At 39.3% G+C, this 24697-nt stretch overlaps 1 protein-coding gene across 2 annotated transcripts in view; it reads left to right on the top strand.

Moving 5' to 3' along the window:
- Positions 1-24697, top strand: part of grid2 (glutamate receptor, ionotropic, delta 2) — a 412550-nt gene that overhangs the window by 279016 nt on the left and 108837 nt on the right. For both annotated transcript variants that reach the window (XM_086076174.1, XM_086076175.1), the window contains exons 7-8: positions 475-636; positions 3746-3865. In XM_086076174.1, the coding sequence (XP_085932300.1) occupies positions 475-636; positions 3746-3865 (282 nt within the window). The remainder of the gene's footprint in view (positions 1-474; positions 637-3745; positions 3866-24697) is intronic.

Here is a 24697-nt window from a genome sequence, read left to right as displayed (position 1 = left end):
ATTTTTTGGGGTGGGGAGTATTATTATTTTTATTATTTTTATTAGTTGTAGTAGTAGTAGTAGTATAGCTTTAACATCTTTTTGTAATCTTTTATTTTAGTTTTATCTATCCATTTTATGTTAGGGAGGATCATTATTTGTGCTTTTAGTAATTTTTGTATGTTGTTGTCAAGTGACCCGAAGTACCCCAAAATCAACAGGAAATGTTCCAAAATGAACAAAAAGTGACCTAGAAGAGCCCCAAAATCAACATCTTTTTAAGAAATATTTTTACGAAAAAGATTTGAAATAACAAACAAATCTGGGTAGGGGAAAAAAAGCATATTGCAAAAGTTTCAAGCAAAAGCAGCACCATGACTTTCGTAATCATAGATTAATAGAAGTGGTGCATTCGTTTTACAACAAAAACATCTATCTCTAGATATTTATTCTTCATAAAAATTGAAATGTGTTTTTCCTTGCCTGTGTCTGTAGATCACTAATCGCTACATCTACGACTCGGTGCTGCTGCTGGCTAACACCTTCCACAGAAAGCTGGAGGACAGGAAGTGGCACAGTATGGCCAGTCTGAGCTGCATCCGGAAGACCTCCAAACCCTGGCAAGGGGGCAAAAGTATGCTGGACACTGTCAAAAAGGTACGAGATTAACATTGCCGCCTCATTTCAGTTTCTCTCTCTCTCTCTCTCTCTCTCTCTCTCTCTCTCTCTCTCTCTCTCTCTCTCTCTCTCTCTCTCTCTCTCTCTCTCTCTCTCAGGACCCCTAAAATACAAAAAACAAGGTGGTTCATTTGTTGGAAGACAAAATATTAGAAATAGAACATCCAAGAGAGACTTCAGACTGCCTGGTACTAATCCTCTAAGGACTAATTTCATCTATAGCATAGCTAACATTGTCTTAAACATTATCTAGTAGTATTAGCATAGCTAATGTTGTGACATTAACATAGCTAGGTTTAACCTTCTGTCATCTAGTGGATGGCCATTCAATTTTTCAGCCTGTCACTGTATTTTGCTTACATAATGAACAAAGATGCATTATTTGAAGTAAGTTAATTATTTAGGGACCAATTGAAGGTGGTAGATCACAGCAACAAAAGGCTATTACAAGAATAATAATAATAACAATTTTTTTTTTAACTCACTTATTAAAATATTGGTATTTCTTTCTTTACTCATTAGATTGACTTTGATATCCAGGTAAGACTTTATATTTGAAAAATAAAACTTCATTCTCGTAATATTACCGCATTATACCAAATATAAGAACAAACATGTATTTGTTCTTTGCTACAAACCATTACAGATTGTCTTCTCTCAAAACTATTATTATTATTATTGTTATTATTATTTTGTGACTTTTTTTGTTGAAAATAAGCAACTTAATTTATATGGTATTTAGAGGTGGATGTGACCGTTGGTGTTACGACTCCTTGGGGGGGGGGGGGGGGGGTCTGTCTGTCATTGATGACTCACCTCACACTTCAAGTGTTCTGTTTCAACACATTGATGATTCTTCAGCATGTTTGTAAATAACCCCCCCCCCCCCCAAAAAAACAATCTGATTTCTCTGAAGATGTTCTAGGTATCAGTGTAGCAGCACGGCAATTACAGGCACGAGCACATGAACTGCCTAAACACTGATAAATGTAACAAAAGTCAACTCTGTCACATCTCGGGGGTATTTAAATCAGCTCTGAAGAGATCGCCATCAGGGACGCCTTCTTGAAGAGCCGAACTGGCTGATGAAAGTGTTGCGCCAAAGCGTGGCCCGATCTCAAGGTGAAACGCTGCGATAGATACGAAAGCCTCCTTGAGGCATTTATTAGTGCCTCGCGCTAATCCTAAATTAGCATTTCACTTGGCGCCGTCGTTCGGTGTGGAGCCGCCGTTCCTGGAATATGTTTTTTTTTTTTTTACCGGTATCGGAGCAAGGGAGGCGCAGATTCAACTGGATTTAAACATGATGAAAGACTGCAAGTCAAGGTGAAATGGAAAAAAAAAAGTTGAGACAAATAACTAAAAGGGTGCAGGATAAGTAATCCAGCCCCGCTAAGCAAAAGTGAACTGTTCAGGAAGTGCTGAAAACCCTGCTAATTGAATTGTATCTTCCATGGTGTAAAGTCGAGTGAAACTTTCATTGGGAGATGATGTACGTTGGGAATTAAACAACAATGGGATCTGTACAGGTTGTGACGAGGGTAACTTGCCAAACTATTCAGAATTCATCCCGGGAGGGAATTCTACAGCATTTGAGCAATGTTCTCAAAGATGGAATCTTGCGGTTTCAACTAGAGTGCCTGAGCCAAGAAAGAAGAAAAAAATACTTCCAAGAGTTTGTAATTTTAATGAGCAATATGAATCTGAAATACGTATCACAAATGGATTTAACAAGCATTAAAAATACTAATAATACACAAGAGATAAGTCAAAATAGGAACTTGAAACATGAGCATATGTTTCAAGCTGATGAACATGTGCTGTTTACTAGCAATTTGCCAGCTCTAATGTTTGTTTGTTTTTTTGTTACTTGTGTTATTTAAATATACTGCACACGTTTTTGTATCAAAGCTTCTGCAATTAATCCCCAAAATATATGAGGTTCTTCAGTTTACGTAGTACTGACATACAGTACGCCGTAATTGTCACATGGTGCAAAAAGTTACACTCATTTAGCAACATACTTTTTTTCAATTGATTGTGTTATGTTTATTGCCTCAAATTGTTTTTACATGCAAATATTCACATAATTACGACTCTAACGTTTTAGTGTAGATTAGTGACAAACTATACGGCTCATTCCAACTTGAGTACAACTTGGTCTATATCGCCACTATAGGAGCAGAACTGTGCTTTTGTTTGTTGCCTTTAAATTGATTCCAAAAGTAATCCACGTTGTGTTGTTGCATCGTACCTTTCCTGACAATTGAAACGTGCTGAAGTTGATGCTGCTAGCTGATGGAAGATGGCATGTTGACTTTTTAATAGGAGAGTAAAGTTGTCTTCGCCGACATTTCCACTTTGCTGCAATCCGTCTTAAAGGAGAGCACACACTTTGAATGGCTGTAATGGTCTGAGCCGTCTCCGCTCGGTAGAAGCTCCTTTCTGACCGTTATGATGCAATTTATGACTTGGTGCAGAGAAATATGAAGAGGGTGGATGAACTGCAGAAAGCTCTTAGATTGCATCACGACAAAGTTATTAAAGTGCACTGTTGTATTTGATTTAGTTCCCGTAGATATAAACTGACTGCTCACTTTTGCACCATTTATTGCTCGTGATCAGAGGTGGGTAGTAACGAGTTACATTCACTTGAGTAACTTTTTGAAAGAAAAAGTACTTCTAAGAATAGTTTTAACATACAATACTTTTTACTTTTACTTGAGTAGATGTGTAAAGAAGTAACGCTACTCTTACTCCGCTATATTGGGCTACGCTAGAGTCGTTACTCGTTACTCCCGCCCGCCATTCATACATTAGATATGCCGTATGTTCACATAAGCGCTCCGCTTGACTGACTGTGGGGGAACATTTCCGCTTACACTAGTGATGTGACGTTCACGAACGAATCGAGTCTTTTGAACGGCTCTTCAATGTGACGATGGGAACCGAGTCTTTATAGAGACTAGTTCAACCCCTTAATTCTTCTGGTAACATCCCTTGTTTTACATGCAAAGTCTTGTTAGTCAACTGTAAATAAAAATAAAAAAAATAATAAATTAAAACAAAAATTGTTTTGTTTTTGCAGTTTGGCGTGAGTGGCCTCACCAGCTTCCTGGAATTCACCGACAACGGCACCAACCCCAACATCTTCTTCGAAATCCTGGGCACAAACTACGGAGAGGACCGCGGGCGAGGAGTCAGCAGGGTAAGCCAACAAACCACTAATCACGTCTGTACAAAAAGCATGAGTGGATTTACGCAAGTCCTCATTTACTTGCCTTCTTTTAGTCTTATTTTGTATTCAGCGAGTGCAGCCCTGCTTCCTTTTATGTGGCCCACTTTAAGATTGTGCAGCTTTTTTATGGGGCATAAGGAGCGCATTAGAATATTATTATGCAGTTGTTTTTTTGTTTGGTTACTTGTGTTGAGTGTTGTGTTTGGTTACTTGTCAACGTCCAACGTTAAGAGGATTAATAGGAGGAATTTTCAAGAGGTTTCGAGCATAATAAGTATTAACGCGCATGTATTTACAACGCTGAAGCTGTGCTTTTACTTTGCACTATGTATGGTCAAGACATCTGACATAGACAAGAATGATCCTCTGAAAACTTTCTGGCTCCCAGCCTGGCCTCCACAGTAAAATTATTATTTTTTCTTTTAACATCAAATTTGTTCTTTTATTTTTTATGTGATAGACACCCACATATGACAAGGACAAAATGGCACGTTGTGTGGTTACTGCTCTTATAGTGGTGGTGTTCTCAAATTCGCTAACCTAGCGCACCACCCACATAACGTTTCTTCCTGGGAAAAATCACTCTTGACACACCCCACATCACAGAATAATCACTCCTGATAATCTTTTGAAAACATCCAAGAAACAAGCCTTTGCTGACTCTGAGACTGAGATGCAAGGAGAGGGGAGGTTGGGTCGATTCGTAGGGTGCACGCACACACACACATACACCCCCACACACACACACACACGCAGTGTTTCCATCTTCCATTCCAGCTGTAGCTGTGTGGAGATAAGGGAAGATGGTGTGTGTGCAGCATATCTTCACAGGCGAAAATTAATCTTTACATCACAGCATTATTACATTAAGCCCAACTCGCCTAATGAAATTTCTTAATTACCACTGTGGTAATGGTTCCCTTTTGTTAATACTTCTTCTATTATTTCATAACATGAAACGTATGCATGGAAGCAAGTGACTAAAGAGAAGTAAATATTTCTTTAAGAGCGTTTCTATGTTAACAGCCTCTTAGTGCGAATGAGAGCGTTGCCTAATGATGCCGCATCGTCAGAAAAGCAGTTCATACACAGTGTGTAACATTTTATTATACGTAGCTCTAATTAAGAGTTTCTCTTCATGCATAAAAGGCTAAACTGAGTTGTAAAGTACCATGGAATCTCAGAGGTCAAAAATCTGTTACGAGCATGGTGGATGAGAGGTTGGCGCATCTGCTTCTTAATTTTGAGGTTCATGATTTTAATCTGGGTCTAAATTTGCACGTTTTCCCTTCGCTTGGGTTTTCTCTGGCTACTTCAGCTTCCCTCTCCATTGAGAAAACATGTGTTCATTAAACACTCAAAAATTTCAATAACTAAGCGGTTTGGAAAATGGATGGGCTGATTGTGTTAATGGTGGACAGTCGAGGCGCATTTAGCCTTTGAGAAAGCGGAGGCAGAAATTGACTTCGAAGCACGATAGGTACGGGTAGATGATCACAGACCATCCGCTGTAAAGTGGGTACTTGGAGACCGCCTTTCACCCCGATCATTAGTGACACCTCCACCCTGCATAGCTTTGCAAAAGGCCCCGGGAGGTGTTTTTAAAACTATCATAAAGATGAAGGAAATAGTTTCTATAAGGCTTCAGAGGGTTTGATGCACGCCGATGCCTGTGCCACGATGCCTGTGATTCAGTCAAATCCACCAAAATTGCATTACACTACCTGCGTCACAACTTAGACCTGCTTGGAGCTGGTCTAAGGTCTAGTGTGTTTTCTGTCACCAAATTGTCAACAATTATAGGAGACTTTACATACCCTTTTTTTGTCTTGCTGAATTGTCAAATACAAATTGATGACTTGGGGCAGAGCTATATGACTTAACCTTGTGCCCGCCAATCGAAAAAACTGATTGTGAATGGTGACACACAGTCGTAGTCAATGACATCATCAAATGTTTTCACTTGTCAGCCCTACCGCTCCCCCATCACACTGCATCATCAACTTCCACAAGCAATCAATTATATGCTTATCAGAAGCTTAAGTCATTTACTGCCAATGACCGCCATATATGTCAATGATCAATTTTAACTGGGTTGGCAGTAAATGAGAAAAACTGTTCGTCCAACAAAAGGCAATACAGTATAGATCCCCTTACATCAGTGCCAAATGACACAATAGTATCTCAGACAGTGTAGTGTACCAAGATTTCCGAGCTTGGCAGTATGTATGGAGGAAATCCTTGCATGAAGGCAATTATGTAAATTAGGCAAATTGTGACAACGCAATTCATCAATATTAGAATGGCATGCCTCACAGACATGTTTTCATAAAAAGGGAGCTAAACGGTTTACCTGGTTGTTTGATATCACGCTTGAGAGGTGGGCAAAAACTGACAAAAAACTCAAGCTCTGTGATACAACTTGTCTAGTGTTGACTAAACTCGTCTGCTTGTTGGCTAATTGTGCTTTTGTGTGTGTTTACGAATGCAGAACAAGGCCAAAAGTGATTGTATCATTTCCCAACTGTGCTCTTAAAGCATTTTTTTTGGTTTTTACTCCAGCAGCTTTTAGAGTGCTTTACTTTTTGACTCGGTGATCAATTTCATTGCTCTTCTCCGCCGCCGCCGCATGTGGCCAAATTTATTCCCATTCTACTCACGGCCGCATGCTGAGTAATGATGGTTGTCTTGTAAAAATATTAACAATGGCTGCATCCTCAAGCATTTTTGCACACTGAGCTCGCAGCATTAGCGCTTTTTGAATTATGGACAACAGGCTGCAAGCACTGAGAAGTTGATATATAAAGGAGCTGTGTGGGCAGGTTGCATTTATGATATGCTAATGCATTTGTGCACATTGCTGTACAGGCACGCATACACTCTAATTATGGCTATTCATTCTCAGGATACTGCTTAACCTGAGCTTTAATTCACATCTAGTCTTTTCGAGTTAGGCTGTATTTATAATGCAGTGACTAATTCAGATTTTATGGTTTACAGCGGTAACTTGAAGTAACATCAAGACATAACACACATATACCACTTTTGTTATTTGATCACGATCATATGTCAGTGAATCAGTAGGCTACTAGCATAGCAGTCAACATCTTCAACGTAAAAGTACAAAAGTGTAGATTTAACTTAAATTTAGCAATTTGTGGTTTTGTAGTTTAAAAGGCTGACATTTTACTTTCATTTAGCTCGTTGTTGTGTCGTCGTTCCCAAAGGTAAATTCCCATGTGGACGAAAAAGCGTAAATTTGATTTAACCATTAGTATATTGTAGTTCACATAGATGACTTTCCTAATGCCTATATTTTGCTTCAGGTAAGCTTTCCTGTTCCCTGTTGTGCATGTTATACTTTAATGTTGCCATTGTATTATATGTTTCACATAGCTGACATTCCAAGTGGACAAAAGTCTACATTTTACATAATATATGTAAAATAAAACGTATTGTCGCTGCTTTGTGCTCTGCTTTTATGTCCATTTATTTTTTTATTTGTTTTATTTGTTTTGGGGATGAAACTGAATGCATACATGGCAAAAATGTAAAAATATATTTTTTAAATGGACATAAGTGTTTTTCACATAGCAGTGACAATATGTAATTGATAATATAGTGCAAAGTTGCCCAAGTCCGGTCCTCAAGAGCCCCTATCCAGCCTGTTTTCCGTGTCTCCCTAATCCAACACGGCGGAATCAAATTATCAGATCATCAGCAATCTTTGCAGAACCTTGATAACCAGACCTGGGCACTCCTGGTTTAGTGGTTTGCCGAGCTGACTTTTCTGCAGGACAATAAAAATCCGTTTCAAATTACAAGAACGAGTGGTTATGTAGTGGTCCAGTTAAATTTGTTGGCTAAAAGTGAAATCCAGTGAAGTGCGCTGAGGTCTATTGATGGATTGCACTCCAGAAATTGAGAAACTGCTTGTCATGCTACAAATAGAAAATTTAATAAAATCCACATAGGTCTAAAAGTGAAGTTTGTGGTTGTCTGTCACATTCCAGGTTCTCTTGAGGACCTCTCTTGTCCTCTTCTCTTCGTGTCATCCCTCCTCTTTCCATCCTGTCAATCATTCAGCGCCCTAACATGTCTTCTGGCATTCATTCCCGTCATACTTCACTCTCATACAGATACTTGTCAAGTGGCGGCAATAATGGCAGGCGACATCTGAGATCGGTCATAATTATCACCAGCACACTGAGCTAGAATTGGCTTTCTGCTCCATTAGCTTCAGCGGCTATACGCGGTGGCCTGTGCATTCGTCTGCGTGCAGCTACAGCCGAGGCAGGGGACAAGTCCCTCCATGTGTAATTGCTTCGTTAGATATCCATGACATCTTAAATGACTTCCGAGAAGGGGCAAAAATGGCAGCGCGTTTATACATTTAAGTAGTGGCGCGGATAAGTTGTCGCCAAGAAGGTAAGAAAAAGGTGAAGACAGAGGAGCTGAGAGGGGGAAAAAAAGTTCAATTAAGGAGTAAAGGAAGAGAGGTCTATATGTAGTGCATATGTGTATACTGTATAACATCGAATAGATGATTCACTCAAATGTTTCACACTATACTATAATACTAATAAACACTCAGTATACATTTTCCATGGAAAACCAGGGTTTGAACAAAATAATAATAATAACAATAATAAATAGGAAATAAATGTTAAAGAATAATAAAAATGTATATATCCTGAAAAAAATCCATGAATAAGTGAATTTTCAGGTGCTGAGCCGTGAGTATTTGGAGGTCCACTGTACTATAGGAAACATGTTTTTAATTTCTCAGTTGCCCATCCGTGACGTAGAGGTTTATGAAGCTGACTTTCCTAGTGGACAAAAGTGTGTGTTTGACTTAAATCTAGAATAGCATTTATTGCTTGTCATTGGTAGTGTAATGATGAATATAAATCTGACTTTTCTGTTTGAGAAAAGAGTACATTTTGCTTACATTAAACACATGTAGTGTTGTGTAGTATTCATTTAATTGATTTTCCCATTGGACAAAAGCCTGAATTGTACTTACAAGTGGACAAATTAGTCAATGTTACTTCCATTTAACAACTTTAGGTGTAGTGCTTCAAATCGATGATTTTCCTAATAGACAATAATTTACTTTTCACTTGCAATTACCAATTGGTAGTAGTAGTTCATTTAGACAAATACCCGAAAATACACTGTCTTTTTAGAGCCATAACAATCCTTCTATCACACATTCTCCATCATTTGGAAAAGACAGAAATGTTTTCTCCCTCTCTAAAAGAATCAGTGACCCGCAAAACTGCACTGTTTTTAATTGGGGTCACCTTCAATTATCATCTGTACTCTGCTCCCAAGAAACTACTGTACTGTAATGTAGAGAAATGAGAGCATGTGGCATCCTCGAGACCCCGGATATGTTGAGTCATCCCGTGAGAGGAATTAGGAGTGCTGAAGGATTGAAGAATGCTGTTTTAATGTGTCTGCTTCGCGCGAAACAAATGCAAAAAAAAAAACACATACACAAGCCGACGGATGTACAAATCTCCTGGCTTGTTTGGAAATGCTAAGCTAACCCTTTTGGCTCTGCATGGCAATTAGCATCATACCGCATGACCGTCAGTAGGCAACACAGAAAGCTACTACTACTCTACACACATGCATACACAGAGGAGCTTCAACCAAATTGCTGTTGACATATTTGTGTTTTTCCCTCCCCGGCGAAGATGTGACACACAAAACGGCTCCATTCATTTTCATAAAATAAGAGCGAGAGTGCATTTCCTCTAGAGATGTATAAATGTGATCCTATAGATTGGAGACAAGGAAATTGGAACCCGCAGCTCCTTGCCACAGTGGGTTTTAGCAGCAGAAATATGCAGATTTATTTCTAATTATTCCAGCTCATGTGAGGAGATACATCTTTATTTGACATTATTGTGGCTCTATTGAAACAAACATAAATGTACAGCTGTCATTTCCTACATGAAGTAGCTATGTGTCCAAGAACTATACATACATATTGGGAGAAATACACACACAAAAAAAAACAAGAACTGAAATTATGAGATGATGTCCCTTCCAATACTTTTGCTCACTTGGAAAGTTCTCTGTCCTTTTCGAGTATATTCAAATTTTTTGACGAGCACCTGTAAGTACACATTTAAAATTTTATTTACTGGTTAATATAACAATTGGCTGTGTCGTGTTTCACAGAGCTTATTTTTCTTGCGAGAAAATTAATACATAATACAGTGTACTTACATTTAACAAATGGCAGTGCATTGTTTCATATAACTGACTTTTCTAACGCCTCAAAGTGAAAATGTTTTCTCACATTTAGCAATCAGTAATGTCTTGTTGCACATCATTAACTTTCCTGTGATTTAAATTCACTCATTTTAAGAGGTATACAGTTTGAGTGTTGTTTGTTTTTGAAGGGAAACAAATCAATATCTGCCTCTTCATCAATTTTGTGCTGAGGGAGTTAAAACTTTAATAGGTTTTTTCCCACGACAACAAGAAACTTAAAGGGCAGACCGTGTTTTATTATTAATGTCAAATACACCACTGTTGCTTACAGGAAAAAAATAATGATTATGGTGTTAAATTAATGCAGACTTTTTAAGTACAGCACTCGGACAGTTTGCAGCAGCCTCGGGCATTGAACAACAAACAAAGTGAGGGTGTTTGGGGGTGGTAGCTCTAAAGGGCAAGTTTTTGCTCTTGGTGTTTTTTATGGAGATCAAATGATTGTTACAATAATGTTTTTTAAAAAAAGGCCTGCAGGGTGACAAAAGTGGAAAGTGAGAGTCACGCATAAAAACAAACAAAACACGAGAGAGAGAGAGAGGGGCTTTACTAAATGAGACAAAGTCAGTTAGAGATGACGTTAAATAAAGCAGAAAGGAGCGGCAACGCCAATGGGGTGAACATAATGCAAAAAATAAATAAATGACAGCGACAGAGAAATATCTCCATTCCCTTCATGTGTTCCAGCCTGTTAGGTATTAGCTAGATTTGCATGTATCTTTATTCAGGAAGTCTGTCCCATAACTGCTAAGTTCAGTGTAATATTGGAGAGAGCAAGGATAGGATAGATGAGTTAGGTCGGCAAAGAAGAAGGCAGAAAATCCAGTGAACGATGCATGCATTAAAGGAAAGCAAGGTTAGAACACAAGTGCACAAACGAGGCAATGGCAAGTTTATTGATTACATTTCCAAAATCAATGAAAACTTAATGAGGACTGGCTTCAAACTGAAAAAAAAAATGACATCACATCCTAAAGACTACTGATAAAGTAGCTCAGTTGTGCGCGTATGAACTCCCTACATCATGTGGGCATGCTCCGAGTGAGACAATTGATGAATTGGGTGATTTATTTATTTATTTGATAGATGGTCATGGACCAAAAGAACTTATGGATTGTCCAGATAAATGTGCGGATCCATGACTTTAAATTAAATCATTGGTCATCGTGTGGTTAACATATAGCTGCCTTTGCTAGTGGACAGAAGTGTACGTTTTATTCCCTAATGGCAATGGTGTTTTTTTTTTTTATGATGCCCCGCTAAATCATTTTCCTTCACAATTTATTTATTGTACTGTGTGAAACAAAAAGGAACACCTTCAAAAGACAAAATGTGACTTGAATTTAGACACTGCTAGTGTAGTGTTTGACATTGATGACTTCTTCATGCACAAAAGCATAAGCTTTACTATATGATGGTTCACACAGATGATTTTTTTCGGATGAATAAAAGCCTATATGCTACATTATTTATACATTGGCCATGAAATATTTCACAGTGGACAAAAGCCCAAAATTGTCATTGGTGATTTTGTTTGTCTCATAGCAGATGTTCCTATTGGACAAGCGCTTATATTCTTTAACATGTACTGGATAGGGTTTCTCTTCTTCCAGCTAATGGTGACCGTGTTTCAAGTCTCTCTGAGCCTCCCTTGCTGTGTAAACATTTTTAGACATTTTGACATCTGCGTCCCTTGTTAAACTTGTGTGTTTGAGCGTCCATCAGCTTCTTCCACCAACCGATTGATGTCAGCAATTTGTCGTAGCTGGAAGGTCGCATCAGTCACTAACACTCATACTGACCAGCAAGTCTTGATTCTGGTTGACCACAGGACAGCAGACGTTAGACGCTGATTCAAGCTGACAAAATGCCTTTGGTCTCGCTGGATCCTCTTAAGTGTGGCAGTATTTGCAGATTTTAAATATATATATATATATTTGCCAAGAGGGTTTTCTTTTTAAGACACTGTTGGTCTTGGATTTTAGGGAAATTATTGGATTGACATCTGGTTCCCTCTCAGGCTGGTTAAGGGGAGATCTTGAACCCCCCCAGTTGCCACTGATGCTTTGTCATCATTGGTATTTCCTGCAGGAAACTTTCTACACCAGTGAAGTTTTTCAAGGAATGAGCAAGTTGGCCCTGTTGAACGGGACAAACAGTCAAATTTACAAATACAAAATGAGAACACTCACAAGGAGCGATTCAGATTCTCCAGGCCCTGACTCACTACTTTGCCACGCCCCTTAAAGGTACACATCCAACACACAATTAACAAAGTAGTGTAATTAAACATTCTAAAATCAATTTATTTCTTTGCATTCTCTTTTTTTTAATATACTTGGCAACAAAAGTATTGTTTTTTCATGGTTAGAAATTCATTAGTGGCATTTCAATTCATTTCAATAGTATGGGTCGGATTGGATCCAATATTTGCTTGTCATGCTTGATTTTCCACTGCTTGGTAGGTTGAAATATTAACATTCTTGCAAGTTTAACTTTGATTCACTAAAGTTGAGCGTTATTAGCCTTAGTCAGCGATTTGCAGACTAAATGTAATCAAAGTCAGGTTCAGGAAATATAGGACTAGATGTATAACGTCCTTCAAGTGCGAGCACATACTATTATACCAATAGAATGTACTTGATCCAGCAGGTGACCCATTAGAGTACAGTAGCCTCACGGCAAGCAGACTCTATAAGATAACACAAATTACAGTAGAGTTCAGCCACGAACTCCAGCCTAAGAGGTGATCCAGGAGGCATAGCTTCAGTAGTAAACCTTAACCGTCATCAGGTGTTTTGGCCATTAATTCTACACACCCGAGCCTGAAGAAGACCCTACGGAGGTGATCAGATCCTTGCAGTTTAACCCTCAAAACACTCAATCAAGCCGGAGTCCCGCCTGCGTCTTTTCTCTTAATCTATAGCCACTGGATACTTCTCTCGGCTATTTCCGACAGAATGCATCAAAGTTACATTAACTGACGATATATGGTAGCATCAAAAACTATCAATGTAAAACTAAATCATCAAACGACTGAGAAGTGGATTTAGAGCCAGGATGGGCAATCACACTCGGTCGGTCTGTCGGTCCGTCTGTCTCTCTCTCTCTCTCTCTCCTTTAAAGACCGGGATTGGTCAGCTACTGGAGGAGTCTTCTGGGACACGGCTGAAGGTTTCTGGTGTACCAACTTGTCTTCTGGTATTTTTCCAGTACACTTGGCCCTTCTTGAGGGGAATTGCATTGCCTCTGTGGCTGGACAGCACCTCATGTGATCAATAGTAATGATGGCAGGGGATTATATATATTTTTTTAACTGGTGATGTATTGACCAGGAAGAAAAGGGAAATAATCAATGCATGCTGCTGAAAAAAAATGAAATAATGTCTTTGGGGTATCTTCTCCCTTGTGTCAGGGTATAAGCCGGAGTTTGGGGAGTCGTGTGATGTGGCTGGAAGTTCTACAAAGAACTTTCTGTTATATATTTACTTGTCAGATAAAATGATATGAGACGGCAAACAATCATGTGTTGCCGTATGTTGGTATTTGGTAAAGGAGAGTAGTGGGTGACATTTTCTAACCATTGCCCGTTGTCACACAATACCCCCAGTGGGACTTTCATAGTAAGAAATACAGCAGTCGTGCAGAGTAATACCAAACAACTCGCCTGGCAGTCACATGCACTTCTGTACGTGTTATGACAAGCTCAGAGAAGTTCTATTCCCAAGATGCTCGGAATCCAATTGCACGTCTAAGTTCCAGGCATGCTGTGCGTGTGTTTGTGTGTGTGTGTGTGTGTGTGTGTGTGTGTGTGTGTGTGTGTGTGTGTGTGTGTGTGTGTGTGTGTGTGTGTGTGTGTGTGTGTGTGTGTGTGTGTTTGTGTGTGAATGTTCCCTATTTAAACTCAGCACGACTTAGTTTTACTCATACACCCGTCAGCCTCTGTAGAATTTATCCTTATATTTCATCAGTTTTTTAAAATATATTTCAGCGAATTTGGGGGGAAAATGGCATTGTGCCAAAAAGCAATTGAATAGATCATACAATAATTGAAATATTGTTGACCCATCATAGCTCAATACATCAAGAAAATAAAGGTTAAATCACAAGCAAATTCCAAGTCCCTAAATTGGTGACTTAAGTCTGACTCGAGTCAAGCCAACACTGCAAACTACAGCCAAAATTGCAAATATATTGTTTGACCAAATATCAGTCCGTCCACAAATTGTAAGATGCTACAACAATGCATGTCTCGTCATACCACTGCATTTGATACTGGATGACAGTGAGGCGGGGAAAAGGTGGATTGACGGATGGGGGACGATGACGGCCTAATTGGCTGTAGCCTGGCAATAAACACAGGAGCTAGCGGCGAGGAACGAGGGAGTGATCAGCGGGGAAATAAAACCAGAGCCGACCAGCCGTCAGTGTCTGACACCAAGGTCATGTCCTTATGTTAGACACGCCATGGCTTTGTGAACAGAGGCCTCCATTTGATCCACTGATGGACAGGACTTTGAGGAAGAAAAATTGCAGTGGACACTAATGGCCTGATTTACTCCCAAATAGATGATGTTTAATAGATTGGGATTGTAGTTAAAATTGTTGGAATTGGAAGTACAGTATTAGTGGGTGAGGCAAGCAAACACAATACTGAGTTATGGAAGAGAAATCAATCAAGCTACCAACTGCATAAAACCCATGTTTTGTCTGATTTAACTAAGGGCATGGGCATTGGATGTATGTGCCCATCCTACATTACATTGTGTTTAAAACATCAGAAAAACAGCTCGAGGCGAGGCCAGCACCGTTTGTCACAGTGCACTGAAATGACACAGATGCAAGAAAACGCTGAGTTGCATGATTCTTTCTTGTGACTGTCTCCAAGTTAGCCCTTAGATCATTCAGAAGTTCCAAAATCACATTGCTGAATAGACCAAATGGCACAACAATATTTGTTTCAGGCATTTCAAAACTGTTTACATAAGTAGAAAGATTAGTTTTGCATGACTTTACACAAAAACATTTTTCACCGATCAATCCTTTTGGTGAGTCCCCATGTGTTTTTTACAACATATCGACCAATCTGAAGTGTTGAAAATGGCTTGCTGTATTTGACGATGCAATGTCGATGGCTGAACACTGCTGGTTTTGGAGCGGCGAGGATTCTCAGTAAATTGGGCCCTGATAGCGGTCATGTCGACAAAGACAAACATGTCATTGAGTGATGATCTTATGTCAAAGTAACAGGTGGCACTCAATATTTAATGATACATCTTGATGAATATATGGCATGTCTCCAGAAAGAGACAGCAGCTGCTGCTCTCAGACTGTTAGGTTAATGTTTGACATTTGAAATGACTTTTGCTGAAAAAGCCCTACTTAAGTGTAATTAATCCCCCTTCTCCCCATATCATGTTAAAAATGTGTTTAGAACGCTAACATTTTGTTCTAACAGGACAAAATGACGTGTGACCATCATGACCACAATTTTTTTTCTCGTCACATTTTATTGTCAAAACACTCACACCAAAAAAATTGTTTTACTTTAATAACATTCCAATGTGTAACTTTATTTGTGTAATATATTGCAACTATATTACAAAACAGTTGTCCCACAATTTTGTCATCACAGTATAACTATGTTTGTGTCACACATTACCCCAAAATTTTAACAGTACGTTTTATAAACTCATAATACTACAACTTTTTCTTGTAAAGTACCTTTAGCTACAAACTGTTAAACATTCCATATTTTTTTCTTGGAACATTTCAACTTTATTCGTCATCCATAAAACATCACAGCTTTATTCTCATAACATTACTTTATTTATGTAACATTAATACGTAGCTCTTGTAGAATTACGTCTATTTGTGTATGACAGCTTTACTCATGAAAATGTATTGAAAATGTATAATTTTTTCTCTTGACAAGTTTTTTTTCGAAACTATACGGCTCCATTCTTGTAACATTAAGACTTGTCTCACATGTACAGTTGAGGGAGAGAGAGAGTGAGACAAAGAGAGAGAGAGAGAGAGAGAGAGAGACTGTTTATTTCGTTAAACAACATCAAGTTACCTAATGCAAATGAAGAGCACAATAATATATCAACTTAATAAATATTAGCATTGCTTATCTTCTTGGACAGTATTTGGCCTCTAGAGGCCAATCACGGACACCTCACTTAACCACCAATCATCAGTAAAATTTTGGGCCAGGGCTATTTCAAAATGGCAGCCAATTATCCCCCTCATTATTACCAAGAACTAATTTTCATTTTAAGGTTTTTTCATCACACATACACTACCATAATAGCGGTTCCCCAAGCAGCCATTAACCCCCAAAGTTCCACTTAACTCAACGGATTTCATCAAAGAAACAATTTTGTTAAAGGGCCACGCATAGGACAGGGGATTGCATTGATTCGTCAATAGAGTGGCATCCCATTCACACGCAAGGCCGCATGGATATCGGATCGTGGATCTCCTTGTCTGCTGACACAATGCATGATGGAACATTCTCCAATCTCAGCAACCTTGATGGGATGACGGGAGGTTTCTACTAAGGTTACAGCAACTTCTAGTTCATGACAAACAGCAGTAGCCTCTTTCCTAAGACTGCTCCTCCTTTCAAATAGGAAATGTTGCCTTTGAAACGAGATGTGATTAATAATAATAATAATGCATCAGATTTATATAGCGCTTTTCTAGATACTTAAAGATGCTTTACAATGCAATGGATACATTATTCATGCGCTCACACATTCACACTGTGGTGGCGGTAAACTACTTAAGTAGCCACAGCTGCCCTGGGGGCAGGCTAACGGAAGCGAGGCTGCCAGTTAATATAAAGTAAATCTAAGATTTTTTTCACTGAATTTTCATTTTTATGAAGCATTTTGTTTTCATTTTATTTCATTAAACAGAATCTTGTTAGTGGCATCTTGTTAGTTATTCTTCGTTTTTGTCACTCATTCGACTCAATGTGACCCGTTTGAGGCTCACAGGGTTTCGGAATATGCCCACAGTATAATTTCTCATTGGCTGGATATGCATACGCAATTAGGATTTGCACCCTGCATGTGTGCGGCTACACATATTAAAGTGATTAAAGTGGAGGGAACAGATTTGCATTGGTTTGATATGCAGACCCTTTTTCTTCCAATACTTCTTCTCATTTTCCCCTTCGCTGTCATCTCATAACATGTCTACGCTTATGTGACCTTCATTACCTCATGAGTTATCTTATCAGGGCCCGAGCTCCAGGCACTGTGAAGGTCTCTTTATGAATTGCTGTATTTATTGTGATTCTTCCGAAAAACGAATGAGCTTTTTAGAGGCCTCAGCACACCTAAAAAGTCACCAATCTTTGCCACTCTGTAATTCCTAATGTAAATGTGTGCATTTTGACTTCACCCACCCACCACCACTTACTATTATCTGTTTTGTAGTTAAAGTGTTTAGAAATGGGTTATATAAATTTCATATATGGTACTACTCTTATTCCAAAACTTACTCAATAGCCCCGGCCCCCAGTATGTTAGAAAATAACACCCCCCAAAAAATCAAAACATTTCTTATAGAAAGATTTGGTAGATATCTATCATCACAGGATGTAAGAAAATGTCTGAGGTTATGAGCCCATGCACAAGCATGAAGTCCGCCATTTTGTGAGAATTCCTGGTCTCATACTATGATGAACTCCAAATAGGGAATTTGCCAACATGAAACCCAATCATAAATTGGTACAGATGGATTACACTAAATTGCCAGGATGTTTATGCCTACTGTATGCCAGCCAATGTGGGCAAAGCATGGCATCAAAGTTAATGATCATCAGGAGGATGCACTTTGAAAAAGGATTTACAAAGGACATGCTGATCGCTGCCTGCAGTTTTCATTACTACCAGTAATTTTATGGCTTTAGCAAATTCAAAAACTTCAAAAAAAATTATAGAATGCCCGCGTGAACCGCCCTCCTCCAAAAATGGCTCCATAGCGCCCTCTGCAATTTTTTTTCAAGATCCAGCTCCAAAGACAAATTGCATGCACTGTATATAAGAAAGATGGACAATGCTAAATTGTTTAAATCCTGAGTGTTCATCGTTGCCTGTAGGTAGAGCATGGCAGTGGAATTTGATGCCTCACCATAAAACACAAAATTCACAGGGTCAGAGTCAGACCAAACTTATTCTGGCCACCCTGCCCTTAAAAAAGCCATAGGTCTGCCCAACTGGCAAAAATGTATAGTTGTAATACCGACTCATTTTCTTCAGAAGTTTTCTTTGAGACCACCAGGGTCAAAATGTCACCATCATGAAACATTAAGTAACATTTTTGACAGACATGCAAGTCGTGCTCTGGTGTTAAAACAATAAGTTAACTATTTGGCGCGTGTGTGTGTTAGGGAGATTACTGCTTGTGTGTGGGAGGTGAGTTTCTTTATATGAAGACAAACCACTGCAAACTTCCCAAAGCTCACATTCTATTTGTTTGTTGTCCACTTGTATTGACACACACTTTTCATTTTTGCCTCCATTTCTTTGGTGGCAAGATAAATACAGAACAGACAATCCAAAGAAAAAGAGAGAGAGAGAGATAGATAGAGAGAGAGAGAGAGAGAGAGAAAAAACATGCATTATTGATATGCAACACTATTTTTTTTACATGTATAAGTCCCAAAATTAATATCTTAAATTGTAAAAAAATACCACAAACTGTGATACAGAACAGGTTACTATTTTTTTTCCAAACTCATTTTACTAATATACACTTAAAAATTAATAGAGAGCAGAGGATTTGATTTGGGGAAAAAAGCCAGCAAGTGTGTATATTGCCACATCGCAACCCGTCAAGCGATAACGAGGCCTCCGACATTTGTTAGCTTCAGCTATTTAATAGACAGAGAGCAGAGGGAAAAAGAACACTTACAAAGACTGCATAATCTCCACTAACAACCGAGGCTAAATTTAGCTCCCCCATGACATACAAAAATCTTTAACAGTCAAGACGTACTACTTCTTCATACTTGTGTAACACCAATTACTACTTTCCTATTAGGCAGGGCTTTGGTGGCACCTTGTGGTATTTTACGGTATTCTAAAAAGAGTACAAAAATCTAGAAAGCCCTGTCTAGGATTATTTTTTATTTTGCAAATAGCTGAGAATGTTTGGGGTGGGGGTCAATGGGTGAATGTATGAATGGCCAACCACAAAACAATTTATTTGTGCCATTTTAGAGATCATAAAATTGAGTTTACACTCCAAGTTGTACAACACTAACTGTATTTTCGTTCCTTAATCAATCTACATAAGGCGAAGAAACAGTTGTGAACACCGCTCAGTATGATAGAATGCATCACCGCACCCGTAAAAATAAACATATTGTGAAATGAATACCACTCTTGGTGTCAATCAAAATTGTGCGTTATTACTTCTGTGCAGCAGATTTTTTTTCATTATCTTCTATTGGATTATGTTCATGTTTCAGTCCAATTTTCTTATGATTGTCGACCCATAGCATCTCTGTCATGTCTCCTCCATAATGTTCCTCCTCCTCCTCTTCCTCACCCTTCCTCCCTGCCAGCAAGGCCTTGTAGGCTTTTCAGCAGCATTACAGCGTGTAAACCTCGGATTACAGCAGCCAGAGTCTGCCCGGGATTGCATGCCTCTGTGGATCGCAAAATACACAAGAGTACTGTCTACCCACCCACGTACCCGCCCCCCACCGACGACGCCTACACACTCATTTGCATACCGGCAACACACTCATACACACACAGTGTACACACACAAGCAGGCTGATGTGGACAGGCACACCGCAGCAAACTCTGCAGAGGATTAACTATCATCTCTTCTCCCTGGGTGTGTTCTTGACTGCACTTCTGCGGCTGTCCTTAAACTCCAAATCTACTCTACTTTTTACGCGCTACCCCTTATTTGAAGGACACCCATGAGGGTACCCCTTTTTCAGGCCCTCTCGACTCTCACACAAGGTATCGCATCCCATCTGTGCCGACGTAGAAATTACATTTTGATGACACTGTTAAAGGGGAATATTAAATGACTACAGCTGGCAGATTGTAACACCCTTTAGAATAATTGGAAGGCCTGGAGTTGTTGGCTCTCGATTGAATCCATGCCAATGTACACAGTCAGTATGTTTACTTACAAGCAACTGTAGGTTGAGTAAGACTACTTCTGACATCACTTGTCACTGATTCCTATAGAGCTTCCCCATTGCATCATCCTTTGAAACGATGGCCCAGGGTTTCCCCCAGAAAACCTGCTAAATCTGGTGGTCACAAACTGTCGCTACCTCTTTGGGTTATCTTTTTTGTCGACAGTGGTAGGTGTTGACAAATTTTCCATGACATGTCAAGTGCGTGGATAGCATTTGATGTATAACACAAACACTTATTTTGGTTTTATTATTTTGGCATAGACTGCATTTCGATAGCTTAGCAATTAGCATGGCTTCTTCGCGTCTTCACTTTGTCCTCTGCTACCTAAAGAAGTGTTACTTTTTCGCACCTATGGAGGTGACAATTAGTGACGTATGACACCGGATTCAAAGCGAAGTTTTTACGTTTACTTCCTGTTTAGCGAAAGCCAGAGATGGCCACAAGTCTCTAAGGCCAAGTCTACGACCCACGTCAGAGTCAAGTCCAAGTCTTTAGGCTCCAAGTCAAGTTTCAAGTCCCTGACCACAAGTCCAATTCAATCCAAGTGCCTGATCACAAGTCCACCTCACTGGATGAAGACATCAAAAGCAAAAGCTATAACAAGCTATAACAAATGGCAGTACTGCAGGAACCTGGAGCTCCAAGTCTAACATTGAACGTTACTCGGGCACACAGAAACGTAGGAAGACAGAGGAGGACAACTTACGAGCCAGCACCTGAGCCACATGCATGCACACAAACAAAGATAATTGGAGTAAGGAGAGAAAATGAGAGCAGCCAAGTTCTGACACCAATTTACAAATAACTCTGAATAGTAGTGCTGTCCCAGATTGAAATCAGGTCGTTTGGATTGGAAAATCTTGACACTACTATCCACAAGTGTCCATACCGAGGGTCCTTGTGACTGGGTATGCCACTGGTGGCCTCATGCACAGTGATAACCACTTCTGACTACATGTTCCTTGGAGCTCTAAGGACTAGCAACCTCAACTCGGATTGAAACCAAATCTATTCTGCTGGATATGATATGGATATGATGGATATTGCAATGAACCAGCTAGTGGCCAGATCATACACGGCCATAATGATGGCAGAATCTGTCACATTGTCTTCTGTTTTTGGAGGCATATCCATCCCATATGCCACATGCCATTGATCCAACTGCTTCACCTATCTCCAGGATCTGTCCCAAGGGTCTTTCTAACAGGAGATGCCTGATAGCTAACCATCCCATGTTTGATGCCATTTGTCAGAGAATTCGGAGGAAGACAGCCCTTGTCTTGAAAAAAACCCCGAATCTATCTGTTGTGTTTATGTGAATGTACAAGAATTGCAAAGTCTACTCCCTGAAGCTTAGGCAAAGCAAGAGTTGCATCAGTTTCATACGAGTTTGAAGATTAAGTACTTTTTTATTGTGTTAGGGACTCAGATCATCTTGGCTAAACTTTATTTCTAATCGAGCATGGCAACCAAAGGCCTCGAGAGTGGCACACCAAGAAAAACATTTTCTTTTGTATATTACTTTTTTTTTCTTTGCACGAGTGCTGTGAGAATGAAAGGTGGAGGGAACAAAGACAAGCAACATGTGCTCGGAATGTAATGTATTGGTCTTGTTTGAATGTACCTGTTCAGATTGGAATATTTCTTAATAAGGTTGCTCTTTGCAACCCTACCCGACCTTAACCCACTTTCACTAACAACCACATCATTTATCTAAATATACAGTACCATCCTGAGAGTTGCCTCAAATATCCCTCCTATAGTCCCCTTATGTCTATCAGTCCTTCCAAGCTTTTACCAACTTAGGTACACTTAGTGAGGAAACATCTTACTGACTGACTGGCTGATGCTTTGACAGACACGGATTAACAAGCTCAATGCTACTGTCAATGTAATACACCTGCCATGTGTCTTGTTCTACTTCCTTTTACGCCACAACTGGATTCAGCTGATAAATCAAATGTGTGGTGGTGGCCATATATAATCACTGACTAGCCAACAGTTAATCAGTCTAAATACATGCCCAGGAAATCAAATATAGATGTGTGTACTGTAGATACTTTTCTTGAAAAAAAAACAACATCTCTTCAATCTTCCTATGATATACAGTAAAATGCATTGGATCACATATTTCTGTTATTACCATCTTCATACTTTTCTCATACCATCATTCTTTTATAAATTGACTTTGTTTAAGCGGATTATGCACATATCGATAACCAGTCCAAATCCGAGCATTTTTACCTACTTTGAGATCCAAATGATCAAAAGCCTGGTTCTCCGATGTCTCATTATCTTGAGTGGTATCTTGTGGCGCCCGTGGCTCAGGAGGTAGAGCCAGTCATTCAGTAACCGGAAGGTAAGCTGTTCGATTCCCACTCTCTCCCAGTCATCTGTCGTTGTGTCCTTGGGCAAGACACTTCACACACATTGCCCCCGGTACCACTCACACTATGGCAGCCACGCTTCGCTTCCGTAAGCGTGCCCCAGGGAAGCTGTGGCTATTTTCTTAGTGTACCGCCACCAGAGTGTGAATGTGTGAGTACATGAATAATGTATCCATTGTAAAGCGTCCAGAAAGGTGCTATATAAATTTGATGGCTTATTATTATTTTTATTTTTTTTAAAAAAAAATTTATGTTGGTGTGGGATGTCTTAAACGTAATTTTACTACGTGTTGTCATGTGTGTGGTATGCTGTATTGGTCAACTATAGTACACAACTCACGAGCAGTAAACACACTTTCTAAATGTTCTCGTCATTTCTTGGGTCTCTCACATTTAAAAATAAATAAATATAATAACAATAATTTAAAAAATATATGTATGTGCAAACTGTCCCCACTGAAATGTAGCCAATCTATAACTTTTTCATTTTTAAAGGAGGTCTTGGACTTACTTAACTTAAACGGTCACATGATGTGAAAGCATTGAATTGCATTTTATGTCACATATTTTCATCATACAAAACATTTTGTATGGATGTCGATTTTTGAAACAAAGGTTCAAAATATAATGTAACGTGTCTTCCTTGAGAACTTGAGAGTACAAAGCAGAAACATGTCGTGCAAGTCCTACATGTGAAAGTTCAAAATTACAGCTGTTAGATAGCACATGTATTTTTCATAACCCTGGTGCAGTTTAATGCCTTTAGATGATGCCTGCTGTGCATCTTAACATTACTTAAGAGTCCCAGTGGATTTTGCTCCTTCATCTTTTAATACTTGTGGATGGTAGACTGTGGGGACGTGATTGTAAAGTGTCTGTAAACATATTTAAAAAAGACTGCATAGGAAGTCAAAGTAATAAACATGTAAGAGAGGCCGGCATTTATAAAATAACCACACAAATTATTGTTTGAGCGACAGATATTGTTTATTTATTATTATTTATTTTTATTCAATTAAAAAAAAAATCATATAGGTATATTTATGGGGTATATGCCGCGGAGGCGGGACTTCCAACTTCTGTGTTTCACACATCAGTTTTGTTTCCGGTTCCGGTTTGCGACGTCCCTTTACTTGCGCGTCCGCCCTTGTGCCTCTCGGTTGCGCGTTCCCGTCAACGGGTGCGAGTGTATAGTGTGTCTGTCTCAGTTGTCTGAAGCATTCCAGAGAGCTGAGACGCGCACATCGGCAGGAGCGCACGGTTGAGGGGCGCAGGGGTAGGGGTGCGACTGTGCGAGTGTTGGAACGCGGCCAGCAGTGGCAGAAAACGGTGCTGATATGTGGAAGTCGGAAGTCCGTGGCATCTACACCATTGACATCAACACTGTGATGTATAAATAAAAGCTTTGTTAAATTAAGTTATAATGATGTTACGTGTTGAGCCTTTTAAAAATGAACATTTTTGGGTTTGGCCTTCATATTCCATAACTTTCACTTTACTGGCATTTGCTTTTGCGCAACCAAAATGTTTTTTCCCCCTGTATCATAATGTTACTTTCTTGCAAGAGACAAAGTAAAAATAGTCATTTTAGGTATGTACTGTATATAATTGTTATAAACACAATTTACCACTAATTTACCAATTTGAGGTGTTTCAAAAGCCTGAAACCAGTCTTGTCTTCAAAGTACATAAACTCCGCTTTGGACATGGAAATGGAAAGTTTAAAGTGGAAAGTTTGAAGTTTGAAATGTGTTGTAGTAGGAGTAGGAGGAGCTTTCCCTCGACACACACACACACATACACACACACCCCTACACACAACGTTCACACAAACATGCGTTCACCATTCAAACACTCCCAAGCAAACACTAAAACAGCTTCCAGCTCATCTGGGAAATCAGAACAGAGCTTGGTGATGTTGTTGCCGCTTTTACCACAGC

The sequence above is a fragment of the Leptonotus elevatus genome, chromosome 5 (assembly GCF_054856555.1).
Source record: "Leptonotus elevatus isolate MCC_2025b chromosome 5, RoL_Lele_1.0, whole genome shotgun sequence".
In the NCBI taxonomy this organism is placed as follows: domain Eukaryota; kingdom Metazoa; phylum Chordata; class Actinopteri; order Syngnathiformes; family Syngnathidae; genus Leptonotus; species Leptonotus elevatus.
The sequence above is the reverse complement of the archived record's forward strand: the minus strand, read 5'-3'. Positions and strand labels throughout refer to the sequence as shown.